Source organism: Bombina bombina, chromosome 1 (assembly GCF_027579735.1).
Source record: "Bombina bombina isolate aBomBom1 chromosome 1, aBomBom1.pri, whole genome shotgun sequence".
Lineage (NCBI taxonomy): Eukaryota > Metazoa > Chordata > Amphibia > Anura > Bombinatoridae > Bombina > Bombina bombina.
Window position 1 is genome coordinate 47,250,306 of NC_069499.1, and position 27,376 is coordinate 47,277,681.

General features: G+C 39.3%; 1 protein-coding gene across 2 annotated transcripts in view; it reads right to left on the reverse strand.

Annotated features, from left to right (window-relative positions):
• PELI2 (pellino E3 ubiquitin protein ligase family member 2) overlaps nucleotides 1–27,376 on the reverse strand; it is a 78,346-nt gene that overhangs the window by 10,424 nt on the left and 40,546 nt on the right. The window contains exons 3-4 of one of the 2 annotated variants that reach the window (XM_053697333.1): nucleotides 11,152–11,250; nucleotides 640–834 (exon numbers count right to left, since the gene is read on the reverse strand). In XM_053697333.1, the coding sequence (XP_053553308.1) occupies nucleotides 640–834; nucleotides 11,152–11,250 (294 nt within the window). Of the gene's footprint in view, nucleotides 1–639; nucleotides 835–11,151; nucleotides 11,254–27,376 lie in introns of both variants that reach the window. The other variant, XM_053697332.1, reaches the window with a different exon arrangement.

A 27,376-nucleotide genomic window follows, 5' to 3' on the forward strand; every position in this document is an offset into this window, starting at 1 on the left:
AAATAATTTTCAAATATAAGCACAAATACTTAAAATAGCCATGCTGTCTGGAAACTGTGCTCCACCCCCCTTATCAGTGTTTAGACACAGGCATTGTATTTCACCTGAGCTCACAGCTTCTAGGCATGCCCAGCAGATAATCCCTATGCACTTTTGCATTTTACCAAAACAATGGATATAGCTACAGCCATAAAAGCAAATGTGTGAGGGGGAATTAGAGCTTTACAATTCAGAAACTAAAAAGAAAGGGTTAATGGCGAGGCACTGCAGTATAAATTTGCAGGTAAAGTAATGTACATATTATATTTTGTCTATCTTAACTTGTTTTATGTCCCTTTAAGCCCCAGGACAAGAATCCTGATTGATTGTTTAAATGTCCTGTACAACGGGATGTGGCTACTGAGAATATTCCTTTAACACACACACACAATCATGTAATATTTTCCAGTCAGCTGTAATAGAATTTAGTTTTACTCAGAAAAGTACAAATATCTGGCAGGACGTTTTGTTTATTGTATAGCAAAAACAATAACCTTTAAATGATTAAATCACATAGCAGTAACTGTTTCACTACACAGCAGCAATTGCTCATTTTACTAAATGTCAGCTTGCTTTTAGCTAGAAAATGTTAATACTTACACCAAGGAAAATATTTTTAGAGGAGTCAAATCCTGCAGCGTAGATTCTGGCAGTGTATGGTGCATTCCTATCACAAACAATCCTGCATGCAAACCTGGAAATGGTGCTCTGAGTGATCTGTGTCTCATCGTGCTGGTTACCAGAAATGGTGTCTGTCACTACAAAGTCTATGGGGCTCTCTGTTGACCTTCCAATCTAAAAATAAAATAAATTATATAAATAAAAACACAATTTATGCTTACCTGATAAATTTATTTCTCTTGTGGTGTATCCAGTCCACGGATCATCCATTACTTGTGGGATATTCTCATTCCCAACAGGAAGTTGCAAGAGGACACCCACAGCAGAGCTGTAATATAGCTCCTCCCCTAACTGTCATAGCCAGTCATTCGACCGAAAACAAGCCGAGAAAGGAGGAACCATAGGGTGCAGTGGTTACTGTAGTTTAAATTTAAAAATTACCTGCCTTAAAATGACAGGGCGGGCCGTGGACTGGATACACCACAAGAGAAATAAATTTATCAGGTAAGCATAAATTGTGTTTTCTCTTGTAAGGTGTATCCAGTCCACGGATCATCCATTACTTGTGGGATACCAATACAAAAGCTAAAGTACACGGATGAAGGGAGGGACAAGGCAGGAACTTAAATGGAAGGAACCACTGCCCGTAAAACCTTTCTCCCAAATATAGCCTCCGAAGAAGCAAAAGTATCAAATTTGTAAAATTTTGAAAAAATATGAAGCGAAGACCAAGTCGTCGCCTTGCAAATCTGATCAAAAGAAGCCTCATTTTTAAAGGCCCAAGTGGAAGCCACAGCTCTAGTGGAATGAGCTGTAATCCTTTCAGGAGGTTGCTGTCCAGTAGTCTCATAGGCTAAGCGGATTAAGCTTCTTAGTCAAAAAGAAAAAGAGCTTGCCGAAGCCTTTTGACCTCTCCTCTGTCCAGAGTAGACAACAAACAAAGCAGATGTTTGACGAAAATCTTTAGTAGCTTGTAAGTAAAACTTTAAAGCACGGACCACGTCCAAATTGTGTAACACAAGGATGGAACAACAATCTCTTGATTGATATTCTTGTTAGATACCACCTTAGGTAAGAACCCAGGTTTGGTACGCAGGACTACCTTATCCGTATGAAAAATCAGATAAGGAGAATAACATTGTAAGGCAGATAGCTCAGAGACTCTACGAGCCGAGGAAATAGCTACCAAAAAAAAGAACTTTCCAAGATAAAAGCTTGATATCTATGGAATGAAGAGGTTCAAACGGAACTCCTTGAAGAACCTTAAGAACCAAGTTTAAGCTCCATGGTGGAGCAACAGGTTTAAACACAGGCTTGATTCTAACTAAAGCCTGACAAAATGCCTGAACGTCTGGAACATCTGCCAGACTCTTAACTAGCTGACAATCCTTTTTCTAAACCTTCTTGGAGAAAAGATAATATCCTAGCAATCCTGACCTTACTCCATGAGTAACCCTTGGATTCACACCAATAAAGATATCTACGCCATACCTTATGGTAAATTTTCCTGGTGACAGGCTTTCGTGCCTGTCTTAAGGTATCAATAACTGACTCGGAGAAGCCACGCTTTGATAAAATCAAGCATTCAATCTCCAGGCAGTCAGCCTCAGAGAAATTAGATTTGGATGGTTGAAAGGACCCTGAAGTAGAAGGTCCTGTTTCATAGGCAGAGACCATGGTGGAAAGGATGACATGTCCACTAGATCTGCATACCAGGTCCTGCGTTGCCACGCAGGTGCTATCAGAATCACTGATGCTCTCTCCTGCTTGATCTTGGCAATCAGTCGAGGGAGCAGAGGAAACGGTGGAAACACATAAGCCAGGTTAAAAGACCAGGGCGCTGCTAGAGCATCTATCAGTGTCGCCTTGGGATCCCTGGACCTGGATCCGTAACACGGAAGCTTGGCGTTCTGGCGAGACGCCATGAGATCCAGTTCTGGTTTGCCCCAACGATGAATCAGTTGTGCAAATGCCTCCAGATGGAGTTCCCACTCTCCCGGATGAAAAGTCTGACGACTTAGAAAATCCGCCTCCCAGTGCTCTACACCTGGGATATGGATAGCTGATAGGTGACAAGAGTGAATCTCTGCCCAGCAAATTATTTTTGAAACTTCTAACATCTCTAGGGAACTTCTCGTTCCCCCTTGATGGTTGATGTAAGCTACAGTCGTGATGTTGTCCGACTGAAATCTGATGTACCTCAGAGTTGCTAACTGAGGCCAAGCCTGAAGAGCCTTGAATATCACTCTTAGTTCCAGAATATTTAATGGAAGGAGAGACTCCTCCTGAGTCCACGATCCCTGAGCCTTCAGGGAGTTCCAGACTGCACCCCAACCTAGAAGGCTGGCATCTGTCGTAACAATTGTCCAATCTGGCCTGCGAAAGGTCATACCTTTGGACAGATGGACCCGAGATAGCCACCAGAGAAGAGAATCCCTGGTCTCTTGGTCCAGATTCAGTTGAGGGGACAAATCTGTGTAATCCCCGCTCCACTGACTGAGCATGCATAGTTGCAGCGGTCTGAGATATAAGCTTGCAAACGGCACTATGTCCATTGCCGCTACCATTAAGCCGATTACTTCCATACACTGAACCACCAAAGGGCACGGAATGGAATGAAGAACCCGGCAGGAATTTAGAAGCTTTGATAACCTGGACTCCGTCAGGTGAATTTTCATTTCTACAGAATCTATCAGAGTCCCTAGAAAGGAAACTCTTGTGAGTGGGGATAGAGAACTCTTTTCCTCGTTCACTTTCCACCCATGCGACCACAGAAATGCCAGTACTACGTCCGTATGAGACTTGGCAATTTGGAAGTTTGACGCCTGTATCAGGATGTCGTCTAAATAAGGGGCTACTGCTATGCCCCGCGGCCTTAGGACTGCCATAAGTGACCCTAGAACCTTTGTAAAGATTCTTGGGGCTGTAGCTAATCCCAAGGGAAGAGCTACAACTGGTAATGCCTGTCTAGAAAGGCAATGTGAAGATAAGCATCCTTTAGATCCACTGTAGTCATATATTGACCCTCCTGGATCAGTGGTAGGATGGTACGAATAGTTTCCATCTTGAACGACGGAACTTTGAGGAATTTGTTTAAGATCTTTAGATCCAAAATTGGTCTGAAGGTTCCCTCTTTTTTGGGAACCACAAACAGATTTGAGTAAAAACCCTGTCCCTGTTCCTCCTTTGGAACTGGATGGATCACTCCCATAACTAGGAGGACTCGTACACAGTGTAAGAATGCCTCTCTCTTTATCTGGTGTGCAGATAATTGTGAAAGGTGAAATCTCCCTTTTGGGGGGGAAGCTTTGAAGTCCAGAAGATATCCCTGGGATATAATTTCCAACGCCCAGGGATCCTGAACATCTCTTGCCCACGCCTGGGCAAAGAGTGAAAGTCTGCCCCCTACTAGGTCCGTTCCCGGATAGGGGGCCTTTCCTTCATGCTTTCTTAGAGGCAGCAGCAGGCTTTTTTACCTGCTTACCTTTTTTCCATGTCAGGTTTGGTCTCCAGACCGTCTTGGATTGAGCAAAAGTTCCCTCTTGTTTATTATTAGAGGAAGTTGATGCCGCACCTGCCTTGAAGTTTTGAAAGGCACGAAAATTAGACTGTTTGGCCCTAGATTTGGACCTGTCCTGAGGAAGGGCATGACCTTTTCCTCCAGTGATATCAGCAATAATCTCCTTCAACCAGGCCCGAATAGGGTCTGCCCCTTGAAGGGAATGTTAAGTAGCTTAGATTTTGAAGTCACGTCAGCTGACCATGATCTAAGCCATAGCGCTCTGCGCGCCTGTATAGCAAAACCAGAATTCTTAGCCGTTAGTTTAGTCAAATGAACAATGGCATCAGAATAAAAGAATTGGCTAGCTTAAGTGCTCTAAGTTTGCCAAGTATGTCATCCAATGGAGTCGCTACCTGTAAAGCCTCTTCCAGAGATTCAAACCAGTACGCCGCAGCAGCAGTGACAGGGGCAATGCATGCAAGGGGCTGTAGGATAAAACCTTGTTGAATAAATATTTTCTTAAGGTAACCTCTAATTTTTTATCCATTGGATCTAAAAAAAAAAAAGCACAACTGTCCTCGACAGGGATAGTAGTACGCTTTACTAGAGTAGAAACTGCTCCCTCCACCTTAGGGACTGTCTGCCATAAGTCCCATGTGGTGGCGTCTATTGGAAACATTTTTCTTAAAATAGGAGGGGAAGAGAACGGCACACCTGGTCTATCCCATTCCTTATTAATAATTTCTGTAAACCTTTTAGGTATTTGGAAAAACATCAGTACACACCGGCACTGCAAAGTATTTATCCAGTCTACACAATTTCTCTGGCACTGCAATGGTATCACAGTCATTCAGAGCAGCTAAAACCTCCCTAAGCAACACGCGGAGGTGTTCAAGCTTAAATTTAAATGTAGAAATATTAGAATCAGGTATCTTTCCTGAGTCATTAACATCACCCACTGACTGAAGCTCTTTCCTCAGCTTCTGCATATTGTGAGGGAGTATCAGACATGGTTCTTAAAGCGTCAGTATGCTCTGCATTTTGTCTCACCCCAAAGCTATCTCGCTTACCTCTAAGTTCAGGTAGTCTGGCTAATACCGCTGACAGTGTATTATCCATGACTGCCGCCATGTCTTGTAAAGTAAACGCTATGGGCGCCCTAGATGTACTTGGCGCCATTTGAGCGTGTGTCCCTTAAGTGGGAGTCAAAGGGTCTGACACGTGGGGAAAGTTAGTCGCATAACTTCCCCCTCGTCAGATTCCTCTGGTGATACATTTTTTAAAGACAGAAAATGATCTTTATTGCATAAAATGAAATCGGTACATTTGGTACACATTCTAAGAGGGGGTTCCACCATGGCTTTTAAACATAATAAACAAGGAGTTTCTTCTATGTCAGACATGTTCATACAGAATAGCAATGAGACTAGCAAGCTTGGAAAACAATTTAAATCAAGTTAACAAGCAAATATAAAAAACGGTACTGTGCCTTTAAGAGAAACAAATTGTCAGAATTTGAAAAACAGTGAAAAAATGCAGTAAATCAAACAACATTTTTACAGTGTGTATAATAGGCTAACAGAGCATTGCACCCACTTGCAAATGGATGATTAACCCCTTAGTTCAAAAAACGGATCAAAAAAACGAAATAGACATTTTTTTAACAGTCACAACCAACTGCCACAGCAAGCTGTGGCCCTACCTTCCCCAATAAACGACTTTGGAAAGCCTTTGGGCCCTTTAGAGATGTCCTATAGCATTCAGAGGGCCTTTGAGGGAAGCTGGATGTCACAGTTTGTAATTTTAACTGCACCAACTGTAACTTTTATACTACAACAGTGGAAATTGTTTCTAGTCAAAATTTAAGCCAGCCATGTGGAAAAAACTAGGCCCCAATAAAGTTTTATCACCAAAGCATATATAAAAACGATTAAACATGCCAGCAAACGTTTTATATTGTAAATATCATAAGGGTATTACCCCTGGGAGTAAGCATGATACCAGTCGTTATTAAATCACTGTATTCAGGCTTAATTTACATTAATCCGGTATCAGCAGCATTTTCTAGTGTTTTCCATCTCTAGAAAAAAATTATAACTGCACATACCTGATAGCAGAATAAACTGCACGCCATTCTCTCGCTGAAGTTACCTCATCTGTGTAATCCCCTCAGACATATGTGAGAATAGCAATGGATCTTAGTTACAACCTGCTAAGATCATAGAAACCTCAGGCAGATTCTTCTTCTATTTACTGCCTGAGATAAAATAGCACAACTCCGGTACTATTTAAAAATAACAAACTTTTGATTGAAGAAAATAAACTAGCTATATTTAACCACTCTCTCCTACAACATCCTAGCTTGTTGAGAGTTGCAAGAGAATGACTGGCTATGACAGTTAGGGGAGGAGCTATATTACAGCTCTGCTGTGGGTGTCCTCTTGCAACTTCCTGTTGGGAATGAGAATATCCCACAAGTAATGGATGATCCGTGGACTGGATACACCTTACAAGAGAAATACAACGTAATTGGCAAAGTTGATCAAGAATATATAGTGTGGTGAGGAGATTGATCTTCAGATTTTAAGTTTTGATACACACGTTCTAGTTATCAAAAAGGTAGATAGAGTCTATAAATCTTTATTGATATTGCAGAAACCCTTTTAGAGACTCACCTTATTAAGAACTCATAATCAATTCTCTTTTTTCCCAATTTTTACTAATATAGAGCTGTCGCTTCCATAGCTGTAGCAATATGTGCTTTGTTCTAGGCATACTCCCTTTAGCACCTCCAAACTTTGAAATTGTATTTATCTATTTGCATAGTTCTAGTTCTGCTAAAAATTGTGAAGGATCTCCTGGGCACAGCCTGTTTTAGGTCAGTTCAGATATTCTATAGGAATAAGAAATGAGCTGTGACTAGGCAATCACAAGGCATCTGTCTTCCATATCGTAAGCCATTCATTGGATTATCTGGTTACGCATAGCATTTATTCCTATCATCAAATTGTCTTCATTCTCTAGGTATCTTTATTTGAAATGCAAGAATGTAAGTTTAGATGCCGGCCCATTTTTGGTGAACAACCTAGGTTCTTCTTGCTGATTGGTGGATAAATTCACCCACCAATAAAAAGTGCTGTCCAGCGTTTGAAACAAAAAAAGCTTAGATGCCCTCTTTTTCAAATAAAGATAGCAAGAGAATTAAGAAAATTTGATAATAGGAGTAAATTAGAAAGTTGCTTAAAAAGTGCATGCTCTATCTGAATCACAAAAGAAAAAAAAATTGGGTTTAGTGTCCCTTTAAGCTTGCCCCTGACTATTTGGTACTCCTTGATAGGATTTTCCTTCAAATTTGACGATTGGGCAGAGAAAATGCTTGATATTTAAAATGTTCTGCTGCATTTTCCACCATTTCTTAAAGATAGCCACAATTTATACCTTAACTTTTTGTTTTCTCTCCTAATCAATTATGAACCATCAAAGAATTCCTGCAGGAATAGATTTTAATTTAGGGCTAATGACTTCTGATGGCATCAGGTGATCATATGATCATATTATGTTACTGCATATTTGGATTAAGAAAGGTTAAATCTGAATATAGTGACAACCCCCATTGTAAAAAGGTGTGCAGGGACAGTACACTGTAAAATTGTTTTTCCATTAATGTATTTTAAATGACTTGTTATACCAACTGCAGAGTATAAAATATTTGAGAAATTCCATTTTCATGCTTATTTGTGTATATGAAGTAGCTGATTTTGTGCTTTGAAACCACAGCCTTTTACAATGGGTTGAACTTAAAGGTGATATCAGATCTCATGATGTTCTAAGTTTGTGTAAACAGGCTTGCTTCCTTATCTTTTATTTGGCTGGAACACCAAAGCTCAATACATAGAGAGAACAATGGAAAATTATTTTATTTACCCTGCATCCCACTGAGAGTGTAATCTCTTCTGCTGGCTGTGTATACTTAGGCTATTCAATAACCTATACTCCAGTATTAATTTGTTCAGTGTAGGTGGTGATACCACAGGCTAAATCAGCTATTTCAAATGCTGAAATAGGAGTAAAGGAGCTACTTGTAACCAATTTAATATACTCTAACAGGTTAAAAGGATCATTGGGAATAATTTAAAGGGGAGAATTTTTTGGGGTGAACTGTCCCTTTAATTATGCAACAAAGAAAGTCACTGACAGCTTGTTAAAAGGTTTGTTCTTAAATTTAAAAAGTATAGATAAATAAATGCACACAGTATACTTTCACTAATGCATAACACTGTGTAAAAATCAATTCACCCATGAGAAAAGGCAAGGCTAAGAAAGAATGCCTGCATCAGCTGTTGAACTTTGGTTTAAAGGGACATTAAACCCAAAAAAATTCTCTCATGATTCAGACAGAGAATACAATTTTAAGCAACATTCCAATTTACTTCTATTATCTAATTTGATTCATTCTTTAGATATCCTTTGTTAAAGAAATAGCACTGCACATGGGTGAGCCAATCACATGAGGCATCTATGTGCAGCCACCAATCAGAAGCAGGAAAGAATATCAAGAGAATGAAGCAAATTAGATAATAGAAGTAAATTAGAAAGTTGTTTAAAATGGTATTCTCTATCTGAATCATGAAAAAAAAAAAAGTGCCTTTAATGTCCCTTTAACTGAGATTTTGACGACTAGTTTCGGTGTAAATATGGAGGGGACTTGCGAAGTCACCATAAAAGAAGCAGCTGTTAAGTAAATACATCATCTTCCCTCCAGGGGGTTGAAATTATGTCAAACCTGCTTGTTTGACTCCGGATCCTCACATCAAAATAGCCAAAATGGGCCAAGTGAAGCAAGCTTAGGCACTTTGTTTCCCGTATGCCCCTATTCAGGACACTTGGATAAGGACATGCTTTACTATTTTAAGAGTATGAGGGTACTTGTTCCTGAAGATGTTCAAGGTGGTACCAAAATATGGCACTTTCCATCTGTGCTCAAATTGCTTAAAAACTTTTATAAATTAACGAGACAAAACTGCCTTTTAATTGCTTGAGGGCATTTGTTCCAAAAGATATAACTTTTTATTATTGGTACTTTCCACCTGTACTCTTATCCAACTGATATAACTTTACAGATTGGAGGGACAAAAAATACATTGCAATTATAGGTCTTTCCAGTAGTATTTGAATAAATTAACATTCTGGCTAAGTGTGAAAATGTTATGAACAAATCGCAACTTATTTGCTACAATAGAATACATTATCACTGCTGATGCTACTGCCAGTTGGGGACATATATGTTATATAGGTTAGAAAAAGAAATGCACACTAATTTTATAGGACTACTTTTTTTCCTACTACGCACAATTAAATATTTCATATTACAACATCAAAATATTTTAAAATTCCATTAGTCTTAAGTTTGTTTTTTAAAAATACTATTAAAAACAGGCACTTTCATTCATCAAAGTTTACAAATCAGCAGTTTTGATTAAAAACGTACCTTTGTTTCTTTTCACAGCTACAGCAGCTTTCCCCTCCTGGAAATCCTCTCTTCACACGTCAGCAATGACTAATCCGGCTTCCTCCAATCATGGCTTTATCCCCAGGGTGGTTATTGCCTGAGGCCATGCTGTGATTGGAGGAAGCCGAATTAGTCATTGCCGACGTGTGAAGAGAGGATTTCCAGGAGCGGGAAGCTGCTCTGGCTGTGAAAAAAAACAAAGGTAAGTTTTTAATCAAAACGGCTGATTTGTAAACTTTGATGAATGAAAGTGCCCCTGTTTTTAATAGTATTTTTAAAAAACGGGCTTTCATTCATCAAAGTTTACCTTCACTTTAAGCTTGAATGTTTGCTAAAACACAGGTGACCATCAGTCATTTTTACAGACTTGGCTATGAGGTTCAAGCTGACTTTTAAATCAAGAAGTAAAACTTTAGTGCACTCTACTACCTGGAACAACCCGTGTCAGCCTGTCCAAGCTACTCATATTAGAGTCTGTCCAGGTGTAAAGATAAGGAGATCCCCAGTCTCAATTTAAGGAGGTTCTAAATTGTTTTGAACATCTTCTGGCGTTCAAGATGATTCCAGCTTGCAATGTACTGGCTTTCTCTCCTTTTTGCCTTTAATAGTGTAACTGTAGCTACAGTATTGGGATGCACACAACATGCCAGGGTTTCAGCTCCAGAGAAGAAGTATTTTATTATACTCCCAAAGTATCCAAGTTCTAAGCTCACTTCCCCTGTAGATCAGTGTACAAAGGTGGTGTATACCAGATGGTAGCGAATCATTTGTAAAAAGGTTCCTCTTTAATCATATCACTGCAGAACATTGTAGTCAGTCACTTGCTTCAAAAAATAGGGTATTTCAAAATCCATTTCACTTTTTTTTTTTTTTTAATCTTATGCTCCCATTTTCAATAAACCACCATTTTCTTGTTCTGTCTGCAGGCGCGTTTCCTCTCCACCAGTAAAGCAGCTGTACTCCTCAGCTAGAGAGCATTAGTAGATTCCTTATGTATTGCTTACACAATGCCGGCTGGAGTCACTCCCTGGAAGCATCTCTCCTCCTGCTTAATCCAACGTATGTTTTTACTCTCGGCAAAAGAAAATTTGTTTAAAGTCTCTTTTCTGAAGGAAACGTTGTTGCCATTTGGAAATTAAAGAAGGCCATTCATTCTTGCCATTGAGGACTCAGTGGAATTATTTAAGGGCACAGTGTTCATTTTTTTACACATTTGATCACTTTTGCTTATTTGTGTAATAATCACTGGGTTGTAAGTGACAATATTTTTATTCATGAAAACTGCTTTTATCTTACATTTTGTCAGATAAGAAAAATATTTCTGCCATGCATTAACACCGTTTTTTCATATGCACAACAGGACATTTGAGTATAAATTTCCATTCAACAAAAAAAACAAAAAAAAAAACGTAGAATTGTTTACTACCAAGAACCAAAACCTGACATTGCTAGAAGAAGTCACCAAATAACACACTGATACCTGAAACATATCCGTGTCCTTGTCGTGAGCATATTCCACCACAACCGTCTGACTTCTGGACAAGGTAAAAGAGATGCTGTGAGTTCTGCTGCTGACTGCCTGCTGAGAAAAACAATTCATATAATTTTCCATTAAAGGGACACTCAAGTCAAAATTAAACTTTCATTATTCATATAGAACATGCAATTTTAAACAACTTTCAAATTTACTTCCATTAACAAAATGTGCACATTCTTTTAATATTTAAACTTTGAGTCACCAGCTCCTACTGAGCATGTGCAAGAATAAGTGTGTATGCATTTGTGATTGGATGATGGCTGTCACATGGTACGTGTATGCTTTAGTGATTGGTTGATGGCTGTCACATGGTACTGGGGGAGTGGAAATATACATAACGTTTAAAATTGTCAAAAAAAAATAAATCTAATATTCATTTGAAGTTCAGTGCTTTTACATTGTCTTTATCATACATTTGTTGTTTATGCAAATCTGCTGTATTTACTGGTTCATTCATTATTTTCAATATGGCCACTGAGAATGTAAAATGATCAGAATAATTTCAAATAAACTTTCACGTGTGAAGATGACAAAATAATGAAGTCAAATTGTGCTTTTTCTGTGAGGTACACACTTTTTGATCACACCAAGCATTTGTAGAAATTAACTTCTTTCGCATAAAATATGGGAAATTACATCATGTGGAATTGCATAAAAAGTAAAGTACAGCTTGTGAGTCATTATTTCTTAAATATTTAAACCAGTCATAAGTTATGCAATACAAACTTTTGAAACTAAAAAAAAAAAAAACATATAGTATTCTGTCATTTGAGAGAGAAAAAAAAAAAAAAAAAAAAAAAAAAGTAAAAAATAAATAAATCTGACTTCAGGTGGGCGACAACCCATTTTGAGAATGTATGCATGTTCTATCTACACACACACACACTCAATACTATATACCAAACCCTTGCACTAACAAAACATCTTATAGAGAATTTCACAAAATGTTATCTATATTAGCACTCTACCATTTGGTTATGTGCATTTTTTCTTTATTAGCCTAGGGTAGCTAGGATCTGACACCAACACTACAAAATGAGTCTAGCTGCTGCCACCAGTGGATCATTATTCTGATCCCCATTTATAAGGACATAAAACACCCCTTATTTGAATGATAGGATCCAGCTCTTTATGATAGAATTCTATGATAAGGTAGTGATATTAGAATCCTCATGCTGTGAGGTATTTATCCTTGATCCGACAATAACCGGGCAGCTAGACAGACAAGAAATAGATCATATTTTCAAAGTTAAAGGGACATTGTACTCTAGAATTTTCTTTGCATAAAATGTTTTGTAGATGATCCATTTATAAAGCCCATCTGGTAGTGTTCTTGTAACAATGTATAGTTTTGCTTATTGTATTTTTAAGAACATTGTGCAGATTTACAGACTCCTAACCAAGCCCTACTGTGTCAGATGTATACGCGCGTTTACAGACTCCTAACCAAGCCCTACTGTGTCAGATGTATATGCGCGTTTACAGACTCCCGCAGGCTCCTGTTTATGTTATCTTTCTTTTCATATGCAGGGAAGGGGGGGGGAGGAGAGGGGAGTGTCTGCTATTTTTATTTACCCAGCCCCTTTCAGTGGGTATCTCAGACTACCTCATCAACAGTGCTAAACTGGGAGCTTTTAAGTAAGTTTTTATACTGGATTTTTAGATCAGTAGCTGTGCATATTAATCTTTATATTAGTGTCTATTGCATGCAGTTATATGAAAATTGGTGTATACTGTACCTTTAAAAAGGACCACTAAATACAGCAGCATTGAATAATTGACAATGTTTCATGTGACAGCCAGTCAAACATACCATCTACTTTAGCACATGCTCAGTGGGAGCTGGAGCCTCAGAAAGTGTGCAGTGTCTCATAAAGGCGGTATATAAGATTTGTTTTATTGCAGGCCTCCCTAACGGGCCAAATGTTCAAAATATCTGAACTGGAGCACAGGTGTAATCAGCCGATTTATAAACATGGGTTTTTTAATTTAAAAAAGTGTTCAATAGCTGCTATTATAAAGCTGTGCCTGATACATGCTGGGGGGGAATTAATTCACATCTCTTACACAGGCAGAATCCTCCTGCTCCCCCCTCCCTATCTCCACACAAAACAACCTCCCACATACACACCCTCTTTTAATATAACCTTGTATCACATTCAGGCTGTTTCTACACATGTGCGTTGCATAGAAGTCGCTTACTATTAAAGGCCTGACAAAGCACGTTAATTCTGCTTAGTACGATGTTCCATCTGTAAATGCTACGTGCAAGATCCAGGATGGATTACTTTTTCTGATAAGCAACTTTAGCTTTCCCTTTCACACATACTCTGGTAAGAGTGATAATGTTATCACGTATACGGTGTACGTTTTAGGACATCCTGTCTCGCTCCTCTGAGACACCATCCTTCCTCCTCCTCCCGTCAAAATGTGATGTTTTACAGATTGTTACACAGGCAAAAGTAGTTAGTTCAGCTTAGTACAATTTAATCTATAAACTGAAAGGATGTCGCTCACAGCTGTGTAAGGTTAGATATTGAACAGTCTGCCAAGTAATGCCAAAATGACCACAGGATGTTTAATCGCCGTTGTGCAAGATCATGACAAAGGATGTTAATTAGAATTAGTTCAAAGAAGGCAGTTTCTATCCTGAAGAGCTTCAAAATATAACGACAAATCGTGTGTACAGAATTGAAAAGATTCTAAAACAGAAACGTATTGGAAGAAACTATACGTTTATGTGACGAGGTTACCCAAATAAAATTTAACAGTTGGGTACCCAAAAGTCAGTTAACTAAGTTAAGAAATAACTAGAATTTTAACAGCTGGTCCATATGCACACTATTTGTTGGTGCATTTCAATGCGATTTACTACCAAAGAAAAAAAACTGATAAACTTTCCTGTACGTTTTATTACTAACACAGAACCCCACACAGCTGATGTGAACACTGGGTTTCCATTTTTATTGATAAGAGGATTGGTTATTTCTTTGACTCTTACGTATACCCTATCAGATCCAATATTTCCTAAATCATTTTAATATTCTTAAAAAACAATGGAAAGTGCATATTATTTCAGGATAGTTACAAGATACATTTTTTATTGTATGTTGGGAATATTGTATATTTTTTTTATACACTATATGGCTAAGGGTATGAGCTTTGACAAAAGGTTGAGTAACTTCTCATCAGTATTTTTGTTTTGAAGAGATAAGTGTCTTTAAAAGGGATTGACAACAATTATGGAATAAGAAATATATGTAATGAACATGTTCACACATGTAGACCGGGCTGTAACCAAATCTAAACCCCACTTTTGAAATGCTTAATGGTTTATAATAACCATGAGTGAATTTAAAATATATATATATATATATATATATATATATATATATATATATATATTGTTGGGAGTTATTTTAATTGATGTGCACAATTATTAGCGTATCGCTTGCTATTGCTGATTATATGTACTGTATAAATAAATGTGTAAGGCTTTGTCCTGTTATTGATATAGTCCTAAACGCTTTTTTTTTTTTTTTTTTTTTTTAATAAATTGTGATATGTACCAGATTCAACCTTTATAAGTATATATCTGTTATTTTTAGAGCGGACTATATATTTTCCCCTAACCTTTATGGCGAAATTGGCAAAACCCTACTTATACATCTCAAGCATCTCAACACCATCTGAGTGCCTCTTCTCTGCTGCAGGAAATAGCTGCAAACAGAGAACCAGCTTTTAGTCAGGAGCATGTCCAGATTTTTGCATTTCAATGCAAAGTTTCTGAAAGAGTGAACAACAGAATGTTGAAAACAGTGAGAGTCTACCTGTTTCTAGTTCTAACTCTTATCAAACAGTTTGCAGTTTTGTTTTCTTAATTATAAAACTGTGCTCTGCTGCCTAAAAATTGGACAAACATTTGTGTTAATGTAAAGTGTTAGTCTGAAGTTTATATTTGTAACATTCAGTATGTGGATGTTATTTAAAATGTAGGAAACAATTATTGATTCTTTTTTTATCCGATTAGTCGAAAAAATAATCGGCTGATTAATCGATTATGAAAATAATCATTAGTTGCAGCCCTATACATGTATTGGCAAAAATGCTTCTAATAAAAGCTACAGCCGTTTCAAAAAATTGTATTCAGGTATGCACCGTGCACCAGCATTTTAAACACAGCACTTTATCAGAGAGCCTAAGGTGCTTAACTGACATGATACAAGTCCCACTGGTGCTCTGAGCAGCTGCAGTATTTAAAATGCTAGTGCACTGAGAATATCTAGCTTCACGTGCAGAGAAAAATGTTAATACTAAAACAGTGATAACTTTTACTAGAAGCATTTTTGCCAATACATATATGTGCATTTGAACTTTGTCTGGAATGTCCCTTTAATACATAGAAAAGCTGATTTTAACCTATATAAGTTTTCTTTTTATTTGTTGTGTAAGTAAAGTTAACATAGCGGATTTATAATGTATTTAAAGAGTTCTAATTCATTTTATATTTATTATAACAGATTACTAGCAATTTGTGGCACGGCTTTAAAATGTATTTTGTATGTACAACATACTAAGGTTTAACATCACGTCTTTAAAGTGAAGGTCAATTTTGATGAATTAGTGCCCGGTTTTTAATAATCCTATTAACAAGGGCACTTTAATTATACAAAATTTACATTTCACTTGTTTTCTTCAAAACCTTACCTTTTAATCCTGGCAGCTCCAGCGATTCCCCCGGCCGACGGAAGCCTCTGCAGACGTCAGAAATGACGAATCCGGCTACCTCCAATCACGGCTTCCCCCCCCCCCCCGGGGGAATCTTAGCCTGATGCAACACCGTGATTGGAGGAAGCCGGATTAGTCATTTTGGACATGCGAAGACGGCTTGTGACAGGCGGAGGAAGTGCTGGAGCGGCTGCCAGGATTAAAAAGGTTAGTTTTTGAAGAAAACGAGTGAAATGTCAATTTTGATGAATTTTAAGTGCCCTTGTTTTTAATAGGATTACATTTTAGGTTTTTACGGTATGGTTAAAACGTTCAACAATAGCTACTTTAACACCGTTGTTTGCTACAAATGTTTTTTATATATTTTAATACTTTTTGGATAATTTACATTTAAGAACTCTTTGCCTTTGTCGGTCTGAATCTTCACGACCACCTTGAATATTTCTTCAAACTCCTTTGCAAGAGTTGCACCCGTTTTATTACACAGACAACCCATGCATATTTAGAAAGACAGTCTATAACGGTAAGAATATACTGGATACCAACATTATGTTTAGCAAGTTCAATCATTGATACCAAGTCAGCCTGCCATTGAATATCTATAGATGCCGTATATATTTTGTTTCCATGTCGGGAGTGTATAAGCATCTTGGGTCTTTTAAAAATGTTAGTGTCTCCTTTGCTAATGTCATTTTTTAGACACACAATACAGATTTTGTATCTTTCCAAAAGAAACTATTTTAAAGGATAATATAGGGTCGACAAATCTGTTTAAAATTTAGGAGTCAATAAGAATATTTAGGAGCCAGACAGTGGTATTTGTATATAGCTATATGGAGAATAACCCAAGAAATTAGGAGCCAGAGACAAAATTCTAGCAGCCAGTGGCTCCCAGGCGTATAGGAGCTCATGCTTCTTGGTATATTGATCCTTCATAAATTATGTACCTTCCGCTTTTGGATAATATGGGAATTAATGTTCAAATATGGAAACAAAAATCAATCAATGCAGATCTGGAAAGAACCATGTACAAGAAAGTACTTTTAGGGACATTAAACACTAAAGAAATCTTACATAGAATAATGTATTTATAGCAAACATCAGCCTGAGAATTATACACACAAATTTATTAAAATGACAGGGTGCATAAAGCAGTGGGCATCGCCATATTGTAACTTAGGTTTCTTTTTCAGTTAAGACCAATTAGAGGCAGTTTAAATGGCTTACTAGAATCTGCACTTCCACTTTTAACAGGAATTTGAGAAGCCCACAATATTGAGAATTAAATTACAGGAAAGGGAACAAAATAAGAAATGAAAATATATCGCAGAGCTGTTTTACTACATATAATTAAACATTTTATATTAATATCTCAAAAGTGTTTAATGTCCCATTAAATGGACAGTCAAGTCCAAAAAAATTAAAAACCCTCATGATTTAAATAGGGAATGTAATTTTAAACAACTTCCCAATTTACTTTTATCACCAATTTTGCTTTGTTCTCTTGGTATTCTTAGTTGAAAGCTAAACCTAGGAGGTTCATATGCCAATTTCTTAGACCTTGAAGACTGCCTCTAATCTGAATGCATTTTGACCACTAGAGGGCGTTAGTTCATGTGTTTCATATAGATAACATTGAGCTCATGCACGTGAAGTGACTTAGGAGTGAGCACTGATTGGCTAAAATGCAAGTCTGTCAAAAGAACTGAAATAATGGGGCAGTCAGCAGAAGCTTAGATACAAGGTAATTACAGAGGTAAAAACGTGTATTAATATAACTGTTGGTTATGCAAAACTGGGGAATGGGTAATAAAAACAGAATTTATGTTTACCTGATAAATTTCTTTCTCCAACGGTGTGTCCGGTCCACGGCGTCATCCTTACTTGTGGGATATTCTCTTCCCCAACAGGAAATGGCAAAGAGCCCAGCAAAGCTGGTCACATGATCCCTCCTAGGCTCCGCCTACCCCAGTCATTCGACCGACGTTAAGGAGGAATATTAGCATAGGAGAAACCATATGGTACCGTGGTGACTGTAGTTAAAGAAAATAAATTATCAGACCTGATTAAAAAAACCAGGGCGGGCCGTGGACCGGACACACCGTTGGAGAAAGAAATTTATCAGGTAAACATAAATTCTGTTTTCTCCAACATAGGTGTGTCCGGTCCACGGCGTCATCCTTACTTGTGGGAACCAATACCAAAGCTTTAGGACACGGATGAAGGGAGGGAGCAAATCAGGTCACCTAAATGGAAGGCACCACGGCTTGCAAAACCTTTCTCCCAAAAATAGCCTCAGAAGAAGCAAAAGTATCAAACTTGTAAAATTTGGTAAAAGTGTGCAGTGAAGACCAAGTCGCTGCCCTACATATCTGATCAACAGAAGCCTCGTTCTTGAAGGCCCATGTGGAAGCCACAGCCCTAGTGGAATGAGCTGTGATTCTTTCGGGAGGCTGCCGTCCGGCAGTCTCGTAAGCCAATCTAATGATGCTTTTAATCCAAAAAGAGAGAGAGGTAGAAGTTGCTTTTTGACCTCTCCTTTTACCTGAATAAACAACAAACAAGGAAGATGTTTGTCTAAAATCCTTTGTAGCATCTAAATAGAATTTTAGAGCGCGAACAACATCCAAATTGTGCAACAAACGTTCCTTCTTTGAAACTGGTTTCGGACACAGAGAAGGCACGATAATCTCCTGGTTAATGTTTTTGTTAGAAACAACTTTCGGAAGAAAACCAGGTTTAGTACGTAAAACCACCTTATCTGCATGGAACACCAGATAAGGAGGGGAACACTGCAGAGCAGATAATTCTGAAACTCTTCTAGCAGAAGAAATTGCAACTAAAAACAAAACTTTCCAAGATAATAACTTAATATCAACGGAATGTAAGGGTTCAAACGGAACCCCCTGAAGAACTGAAAGAACTAAATTGAGACTCCAAGGAGGAGTCAAAGGTTTGTAAACAGGCTTAATTCTAACCAAAGCCTGAACAAAGGCTTGAACATCTGGCACAGCTGCCAGCTTTTTGTGAAGTAACACCGACAAGGCAGAAATCTGTCCCTTCAGGGAACTCGCCGATAATCCTTTTTCCAATCCTTCTTGAAGGAAGGATAGAATCCTAGGAATCTTAACCTTGTCCCAAGGGAATCCTTTAGATTCACACCAACAGATATATTTTTTCCAAATTTTGTGGTAAATCTTTCTAGTTACAGGCTTTCTGGCCTGAACAAGAGTATCGATAACAGAATCTGAGAAACCTCGCTTCGATAAAATCAAGCGTTCAATCTCCAGGCAGTCAGCTGGAGTGAAACCAGATTCGGATGTTCGAACGGACCCTGAACAAGAAGGTCTCGTCTCAAAGGTAGCTTCCAAGGTGGAGCCGATGACATATTCACCAGATCTGCATACCAAGTCCTGCGTGGCCACGCAGGAGCTATCAAGATCACCGACGCCCTCTCCTGATTGATCCTGGCTACCAGCCTGGGAATGAGAGGAAACGGCGGAAACACATAAGCTAGTTTGAAGGTCCAAGGTGCTACTAGTGCATCCACTAGAGCCGCCTTGGGATCCCTGGATCTGGACCCGTAACAGGGAACTTTGAAGTTCTGACGAGAGGCCATTAGATCCATGTCTGGAATGCCCCACAGCTGAGTGACTAGGGCAAAGATTTCCGGATGGAGTTCCCACTCCCCCGGATGCAATGTCTGACGACTCAGAAAATCCGCTTCCCAATTTTCCACTCCCGGGATGTGGATAGCAGACAGGTGGCAGGAGTGAGACTCCGCCCATAGAATAATCTTGGTCACTTCCTCCATCGCTAGGGAACTCCTTGTTCCCCCCTGATGGTTGATGTACGCAACAGTCGTCATGTTGTCTGATTGAAACCGTATGAACTTGGTCCTCGCTAGCTGAGGCCAAGCCTTGAGAGCATTGAGTATCGCTCTCAGTTCCAGAATATTTATCGGTAGGAGAGATTCTTCCCGAGACCAAAGACCCTGAGCTTTCAGGGATCCCCAGACCGCGCCCCAGCCCGTCAGACTGGCGTCGGTCGTGACAATGACCCACTCTGGTCTGCGGAATGTCATCCCTTGTGACAGGTTGTCCAGGGACAGCCACCAACGGAGTGAGTCTCTGGTCCTCTGATTTACTTGTATCTTTGGAGACAAGTCTGTATAGTCCCCATTCCACTGACTGAGCATGCACAGTTGTAATGGTCTTAGATGAATGAGCGCAAAAGGAACTATGTCCATTGCCGCTACCATCAACCCGATCACTTCCATGCACTGAGCTACGGAAGGAAGAGGAACGGAATGAAGAATCCGACAAGAGTCCAGAAGCTTTGTTATTCTGGCCTCTGTTAGAAAAATCCTCATTTCTGAGGAATCTATAATTGTTCCCAAGAAGGGAACCCTTGTTGACGGGGATAGAGAACTCTTTTCCACGTTCACTTTCCAGCCGTGAGATCTGAGAAAGGCCAGGACGATGTCCGTGTGAGCCTTTGCTCGAGGGAGGGACGACGCTTGAATCAGAATGTCGTCCAGGTAGGGTACTACTGCAATGCCCCTTGGCCTTAGCACCGCTAGAAGGGACCCTAGTACCTTTGTGAAAATCCTTGGAGCAGTGGCTAATCCGAAAGGAAGCGCCACGAACTGGTAATGTTTGTCCAGGAATGCAAACCTTAGGAACCGATGATGTTCCTTGTGGATAGGAATATGTAGATACGCATCCTTTAAATCCACCGTGGTCATGAATTGACCTTCCTGGATGGAAGGAAGGATAGTTCGAATGGTTTCCATCTTGAACGATGGGACCTTGAGAAATTTGTTTAAGATCTTGAGATCTAGGATTGGTCTGAACGTTCCCTCTTTTTTGGGAACTATGAACAGATTGGAGTAGAACCCCATCCCTTGCTCTCTTAATGGAACAGGATGAATCACTCCCATTTTTAACAGGTCTTCTACACAATGTAAGAACGCCTGTCTTTTTATGTGGTCTGAAGACAACTGAGACCTGTGGAACCTCCCCCTTGGGGGAAGTCCCTTGAATTCCAGAAGATAACCCTGGGAGACTATTTCTAGCGCCCAAGGATCCAGAACATCTCTTGCCCAAGCCTGAGCGAAGAGAGAGAGTCTGCCCCCCACCAGATCCGGTCCCGGATCGGGGGCCAATATTTCATGCTGTCTTGGTAGCAGTGGCAGGTTTCTTGGCCTGCTTTCCCTTGTTCCAGCCTTGCATTGGTCTCCAAGCTGGCTTGGCCTGAGAAGTATTACCCTCTTGCTTAGAGGACGTAGCACCTTGGGCTGGTCCGTTTTTACGAAAGGGACGAAAATTAGGTCTATTTTTTGCCTTGAAAGGCCGATCCTGAGGAAGGGCGTGGCCCTTACCCCCAGTGATATCAGAGATAATCTCTTTCAAGTCAGGACCAAACAGCGTTTTCCCCTTGAAAGGAATGTTTAGTAGCTTGTTCTTGGAAGACGCATCAGCCGACCAAGATTTCAACCAAAGCGCTCTGCGCGCCACAATAGCAAATCCAGAATTCTTAGCCGCTAACTTAGCCAATTGCAAAGAGGCGTCTAGAGTGAAAGAATTAGCCAATTTGAGAGCATTAATTCTGTCCATAATCTCCTCATAAGGAGGAGAGTCACTATCGAGCACCTTAATCAGTTCATCAAACCAGAAATATGCGGCTGTAGTGACAGGGACAATGCATGAAATGGGTTGTAGAAGGTAACCCTGCTGAACAAACATCTTTTTAAGCAAACCTTCTAATTTTTTATCCATAGGATCTTTGAAAGCACAACTATCCTCTATGGGAATAGTGGTGCGTTTGTTTAAAGTAGAAACCGCTCCCTCGACCTTGGGGACTGACTGCCATAAGTCCTTTCTGGGGTCGACCATAGGAAACAATTTTTTAAATATGGGGGGAGGGACGAAAGGAATACCGGGCCTTTCCCATTCTTTATTAACAATGTCCGCCACCCGCTTGGGTATAGGAAAAGCTTCTGGGAGCCCCGGCACCTCTAGGAACTTGTCCATTTTACATAGTTTCTCTGGGATGACCACATTTTCACAATCATCCAGAGTGGATAATACCTCCTTAAGCAAAATGCGGAGATGTTCCAATTTAAATTTAAATGTAATCACATCAGATTCAGCCTGCTGAGAAATGTTCCCTAAATCAGTAATTTCTCCCTCAGACAAAACCTCCCTGGCCCCCTCAGATTGGGTTATGGGCCCTTCAGAGATATTAATATCAGCGTCGTCATGCTCTTCAGTAACTAAAACAGAGCATCCACGCTTACGCTGACAAGGGTTCATTTTGGCTAAAATGTTTTTGACAGAATTATCCATTACAGCCGTTAATTGTTGCATAGTAAGGAGTATTGGCGCGCTAGATGTACTAGGGGCCTCCTGAGTGGGCAAGACTCGTGTAGACGAAGGAGGGAATGATGCAGTACCATGCTTACTCCCCTCACTTGAGGAATCATCTTGGGCATCATTGTCATTATCACATAAATCACATTTATTTAAATGAATAGGAATTCTGGCTTCCCCACATTCAGAACACAGTCTATCTGGTAGTTCAGACATGTTAAACAGGCATAAACTTGATAAGAAAGTACAAAAAACGTTTTAAAATAAAACCGTTACTGTCACTTTAAATTTTAAACTGAACACACTTTATTACTGCAATTGCGAAAAAAACATGAAGGAATTGTTCAAAATTCACCAAACTTTCACCACAGTGTCTTAAAGCCTTGAAAATATTGCACACCAATTTTGGAAGCTTTAACCCTTAAAATAACGGAACCGGAGCCGTTTTAAGCTTTAACCCCTTTACAGTCCCTGGTATCTGCTTTGCTGAGACCCAACCAAACCCAAAGGGGAATACGATACCAAATGACGCCTTCAGAAGTCTTTTATAAGTATCAGAGCTCCTCTCACATGCGACTGCATGCCATGCCTCTCAAAAACAAGTGCGCAACACCAGCGCGAAAATGAGACTCTGCCTATGCTTTGGGAAAGCCCCTAAAGAATAAGGTGTCTAAAACAGTGCCTGCCGATATTATTATATCAAAATACCCAGAATAAATGATTCCTCAAGGCTAAATAAGTGTTAATATCAATCGATTTAGCCCAAAAAAAGTCTACAGTCTAAATAAGCCCTTGTGAAGCCCTTATTTACAATCGTAATAAACATGGCTTACCGGATCCCATAGGGAAAATGACAGCTTCCAGCATTACATCGTCTTGTTAGAATGTGTCATACCTCAAGCAGCAAAGGACTGCAAACTGTTCCCCCAACTGAAGTTAATTGCTCTCAACAGTCCTGTGTGGAACAGCCATGGATTTTAGTTACGGTTGCTAAAATCATTTTCCTCATACAAACAGAATTCTTCATCTCTTTTCTGTTTCTGAGTAAATAGTACGTACCAGCACTATTTGAAAATAACAAACTCTTGATTGAATAATGAAAAACTACAGTTAAACACTAAAAAACTCTAAGCCATCTCCGTGGAGATGTTGCCTGTACAACGGCAAAGAGAATGACTGGGGTAGGCGGAGCCTAGGAGGGATCATGTGACCAGCTTTGCTGGGCTCTTTGCCATTTCCTGTTGGGGAAGAGAATATCCCACAAGTAAGGATGACGCCGTGGACCGGACACACCTATGTTGGAGAAAGGGATTATCTTTCTTTTTAAACAAAAACAACAACACATTCTGGTGTTGACTGTCCCTTTGAGTATTTATCTCCTTTTCTTACTTAAAGGGACATTAAAATCAAAATTAAACTTTCATGGCTCAGATAAAAGCATGAAATGTAAGACTAATTTACTTCAGTCTCTTTCTATCCTTTGTTGAACAGCATGCCTAGGTAGGCTCAGAAGCAGCACTGCACTACTGGGAGCTAGCTGCTGATCGTCACTGGCTCACCTGATCTGTTCAGATGGTTCCAGCAGAGGATTTTCATTTTGCGTTTAAAGTCCCTTTATAATGCTCATACATTATAGCACGTTATTTGTGCACTTTTGTCCACTGCTGTCTGTTTAACCATCACAAAGGGGTTAAACATATAGCTAATGTCCCACTCAGAAGCCCACCACATAGCAGCCCCTGAGCATACATGTGTACGTAGCTCCTGAGCATGTAAGCCAATGTACAGCTGCAAGCAATGCTGTTAGCAAGTGAACAACATGGCATGACCAACTGTAGCATGTTATTTTTACCCCTGCACATCGCTGGTGGTTGTAATAGTGCGGGTCTTGCCACGAACGACAAGACCACACTCTCTCCCTACTGCAGGCTTGTTTAAATAGCGCCGTCTGAGCTTTTAAATAACACCCTCATAGAAAGACCAGTAACGTACAGGGTACGACACTGGTCATTAAGGGGATAATGTCCATTCGAAGGGATAGTAAACACTTTATACAAGACATTTCCAACAATTGCAGCAGACAACCTATTACTTGTATTATTTTGAGGAGCCAATCTGGGCTCGAGTTTGCAGACAAAGCTAGCCACAGCCATTATGTTAGTATAAACTTAATTTTGCAGAGGTTATCTGTTAAAGCCAATTAGGGACAGATATGCAGAAAGGTTAGCCTCGATAACTCTGCAGTGTGCTTTTCCAACCCTGAGAATTTAAAATTCTAAAGACTTTCAAAACTTACAGGAAATGAATGCAAAAAAAAATTACGTTTTTTTAAAGTTGTTTCTTTATGCATAACTAAATATGTTATATTAAAATCTCAAGGTGTTTATTGTGCCTTTAAAGAGACAAACAGTATGAACTAACATAAGTTTCTAAAAATAAAGCAGCCAAAGCTTACCTGCAAAATAGATTCTATTTTAACACCCATTAACCCCATTAATTCAGGCATAGTTTGTTTGCAGTAAGCTCCCCCCAGGCATTTCCATACATGGAATGTGCTACCCAGGCCATAGCTATGGCAGAATGCACATAGGGAGCATGAGCCCAGCTGTTTGCAGATCGCCTTCATAAGAGCCGACTACAACAGTGAAACTCTCGGCAGGGCCCTCTACCCATTTGATCCCTACAAAAGTTATCCTGTATACCAACTATGTTTACAGCACTGCGGAATCTGTTGGCGCTCTACAAAAACCTGATAATAATAATAAAGTCACACGACACCAGACTAAAGCAGTGCACAGTATAATGCTGAAGCTTTCACAAAGCATGTGACATTATCCCCATGGAAACAAGCAAGTCTCTTGGAAACAAACAATAGTAGAACCTGATGTCCCTCCTTAACCCCCCCTTTTACTAGCATAAGTAATTATCCTCACATGCACACTTTGTTACTTGATACCTCAGGGTTCGGAGCAAGACATTGATAAGGGGGGGTGGAGCAGGCTAAACTTGGCAACACTAAATTGTAAGTAATTTTGCAGATTTCTACAAAAATGTTTAGATAGCATACATTCCTAGAATTGTGTTTTGGTTTCAAAGTTGTCCGATAAAAAGTAGAAGAAAACATTTTATGTTCTGTTTAGCACCATCTTTTACTTTATACAGCAATAGGAATAAAACTTTCAACCAATCAATTTTAGAGATAATCTAAAACATACAACTCTGATTTTTAGGGCTAGATTTATCAAGGGCTAGGAGAATTCTCCTTTGTATGCTCCTCCAAGTTCGGTGCAGCTCGTCCTTTGAGAGGAGCACCGGTGTGCACAAATTTATCAAAACATTGCACTATTAATTTGCGCTGTTTAGAAGGCGAGCTGGGGCGGATTATGATGAATTTCTCCATGCAAAAAAGCAAGTTGGTAGTAATGTTTGCCCTCTCCAAGTAATCTATTACATTTGCATTTTACATGGGGCAAATTTGGTGTGTTACCACAATACATTTTTACTTTGTTATAATAATGATCCATAAATCCATAACACATTCAAATTGTTAATAGAATTTTTGTTCTTTGCGGGGCAATTTTATATTCTTTATTTGTCATATGTAACAAGCCCTGCTAGAATCAGAAAGTTCTATATCAGAAATAGATGTGAACATGATACAATCTCAAAGACATAATGATTTCTAATGCTGTTCTCAGTACCTATGGAGACCTATAATGTGCATATTTGGAGGAGAACTGGGTGTATCTCTAGGAAAAGCAACTTAAACTAGCAAATGTAAGCTTTTCTTTAAGTGCACCGGTGCACCTTGGCGAACGTGAACAAAGTGAGAGGAATATAAAAAGTTGAACTTTCCCAATTTTAGGCGCACTTTGCATTAATAAATCAGGGGATTCAGTCGTAGGCGCAATTTTAGGAGAATTGCTTTGATAAATCCTGTTCTCAGAGACAAACAAATTGTACTGACAAAGTTTTGTGTGTGGAGGAGAAAAAAAAACAAATACACACAAGATAGCACAGGGCAAATCATGGGAGGTTTTGACAGTACGACAATCACTTAGCAGCGGCTGATGGACACAACCGCTTTTTTTGTGACAGAGGGGTTTAAGCTATTAAATGAGGGGTCTCACAAGCTTCTGTATTGTGGAGGTGGGAAAATCATGACCCCCAACCCTCATGATTTTGTTCCATGAACCAGGCGATCTTTAACCCCTCAACTAAAAGAGCAATCCTGTTTTCTCATGAGGGATCACCAGTTTCACTGGGTATAGGGTGCTAGAGCCCCTGTGAGCGTGACAAGAACCAACCACCAGCAGACAAGCGTATCATACACAGCATAATCTCTTCTAGCATGGGTAATGGGTGCAGAAGTAGGTTATTTTAAAATGTACAGTCTACTTCAAAAATGTTATAGTTTAAAAAGATAGCTAATGTCTTTACTACCTATTCCCGAGCATTGCACAATCAACATTGCTATATTAATATACTTTATAACCTTTAAAACTTATCTATACTATAATTGTGTTTGTAACGCACGCATCCTCAAAGGAATGTTGGCTGCGCGCGCAGCAAAAAGGAATCCAGCTGGATGCATTCTGAAAATGGCAGGGGGTGAAAGAATCCACCGCAGGATGATCCTTTCACCACCCTGCCATTTTCAGAATCCACATGGATGCAGCGTAGGTAAACCCAAAGCCTAAAAAAAAAAAAAAAAAAACACCACTTCCCTCCCGCACGAAGTATTAAACACCACCTAAACCGCCAACCCCCACATCGCAAAACAAAAAATGAACCCCTAATCTGCAAACAATTAAAATATTAACGCCTAAACCGCAAAACCTCCACATAGCAATAAACCTAATACATTAACCCCTAAACCACCAACCCCCCACAACGCAAATAACTAAATTACTAAGGTTTTTAACCTAACAACCCTTAAATTAACCACAATTACTACTAAATTACAATTAAAATAAAAAATCCTAACATTAAATTACAAAAAAATAAACAAAATGATAAAAAAAAAAATATATATATATATATATATATATATATATATCTAATCC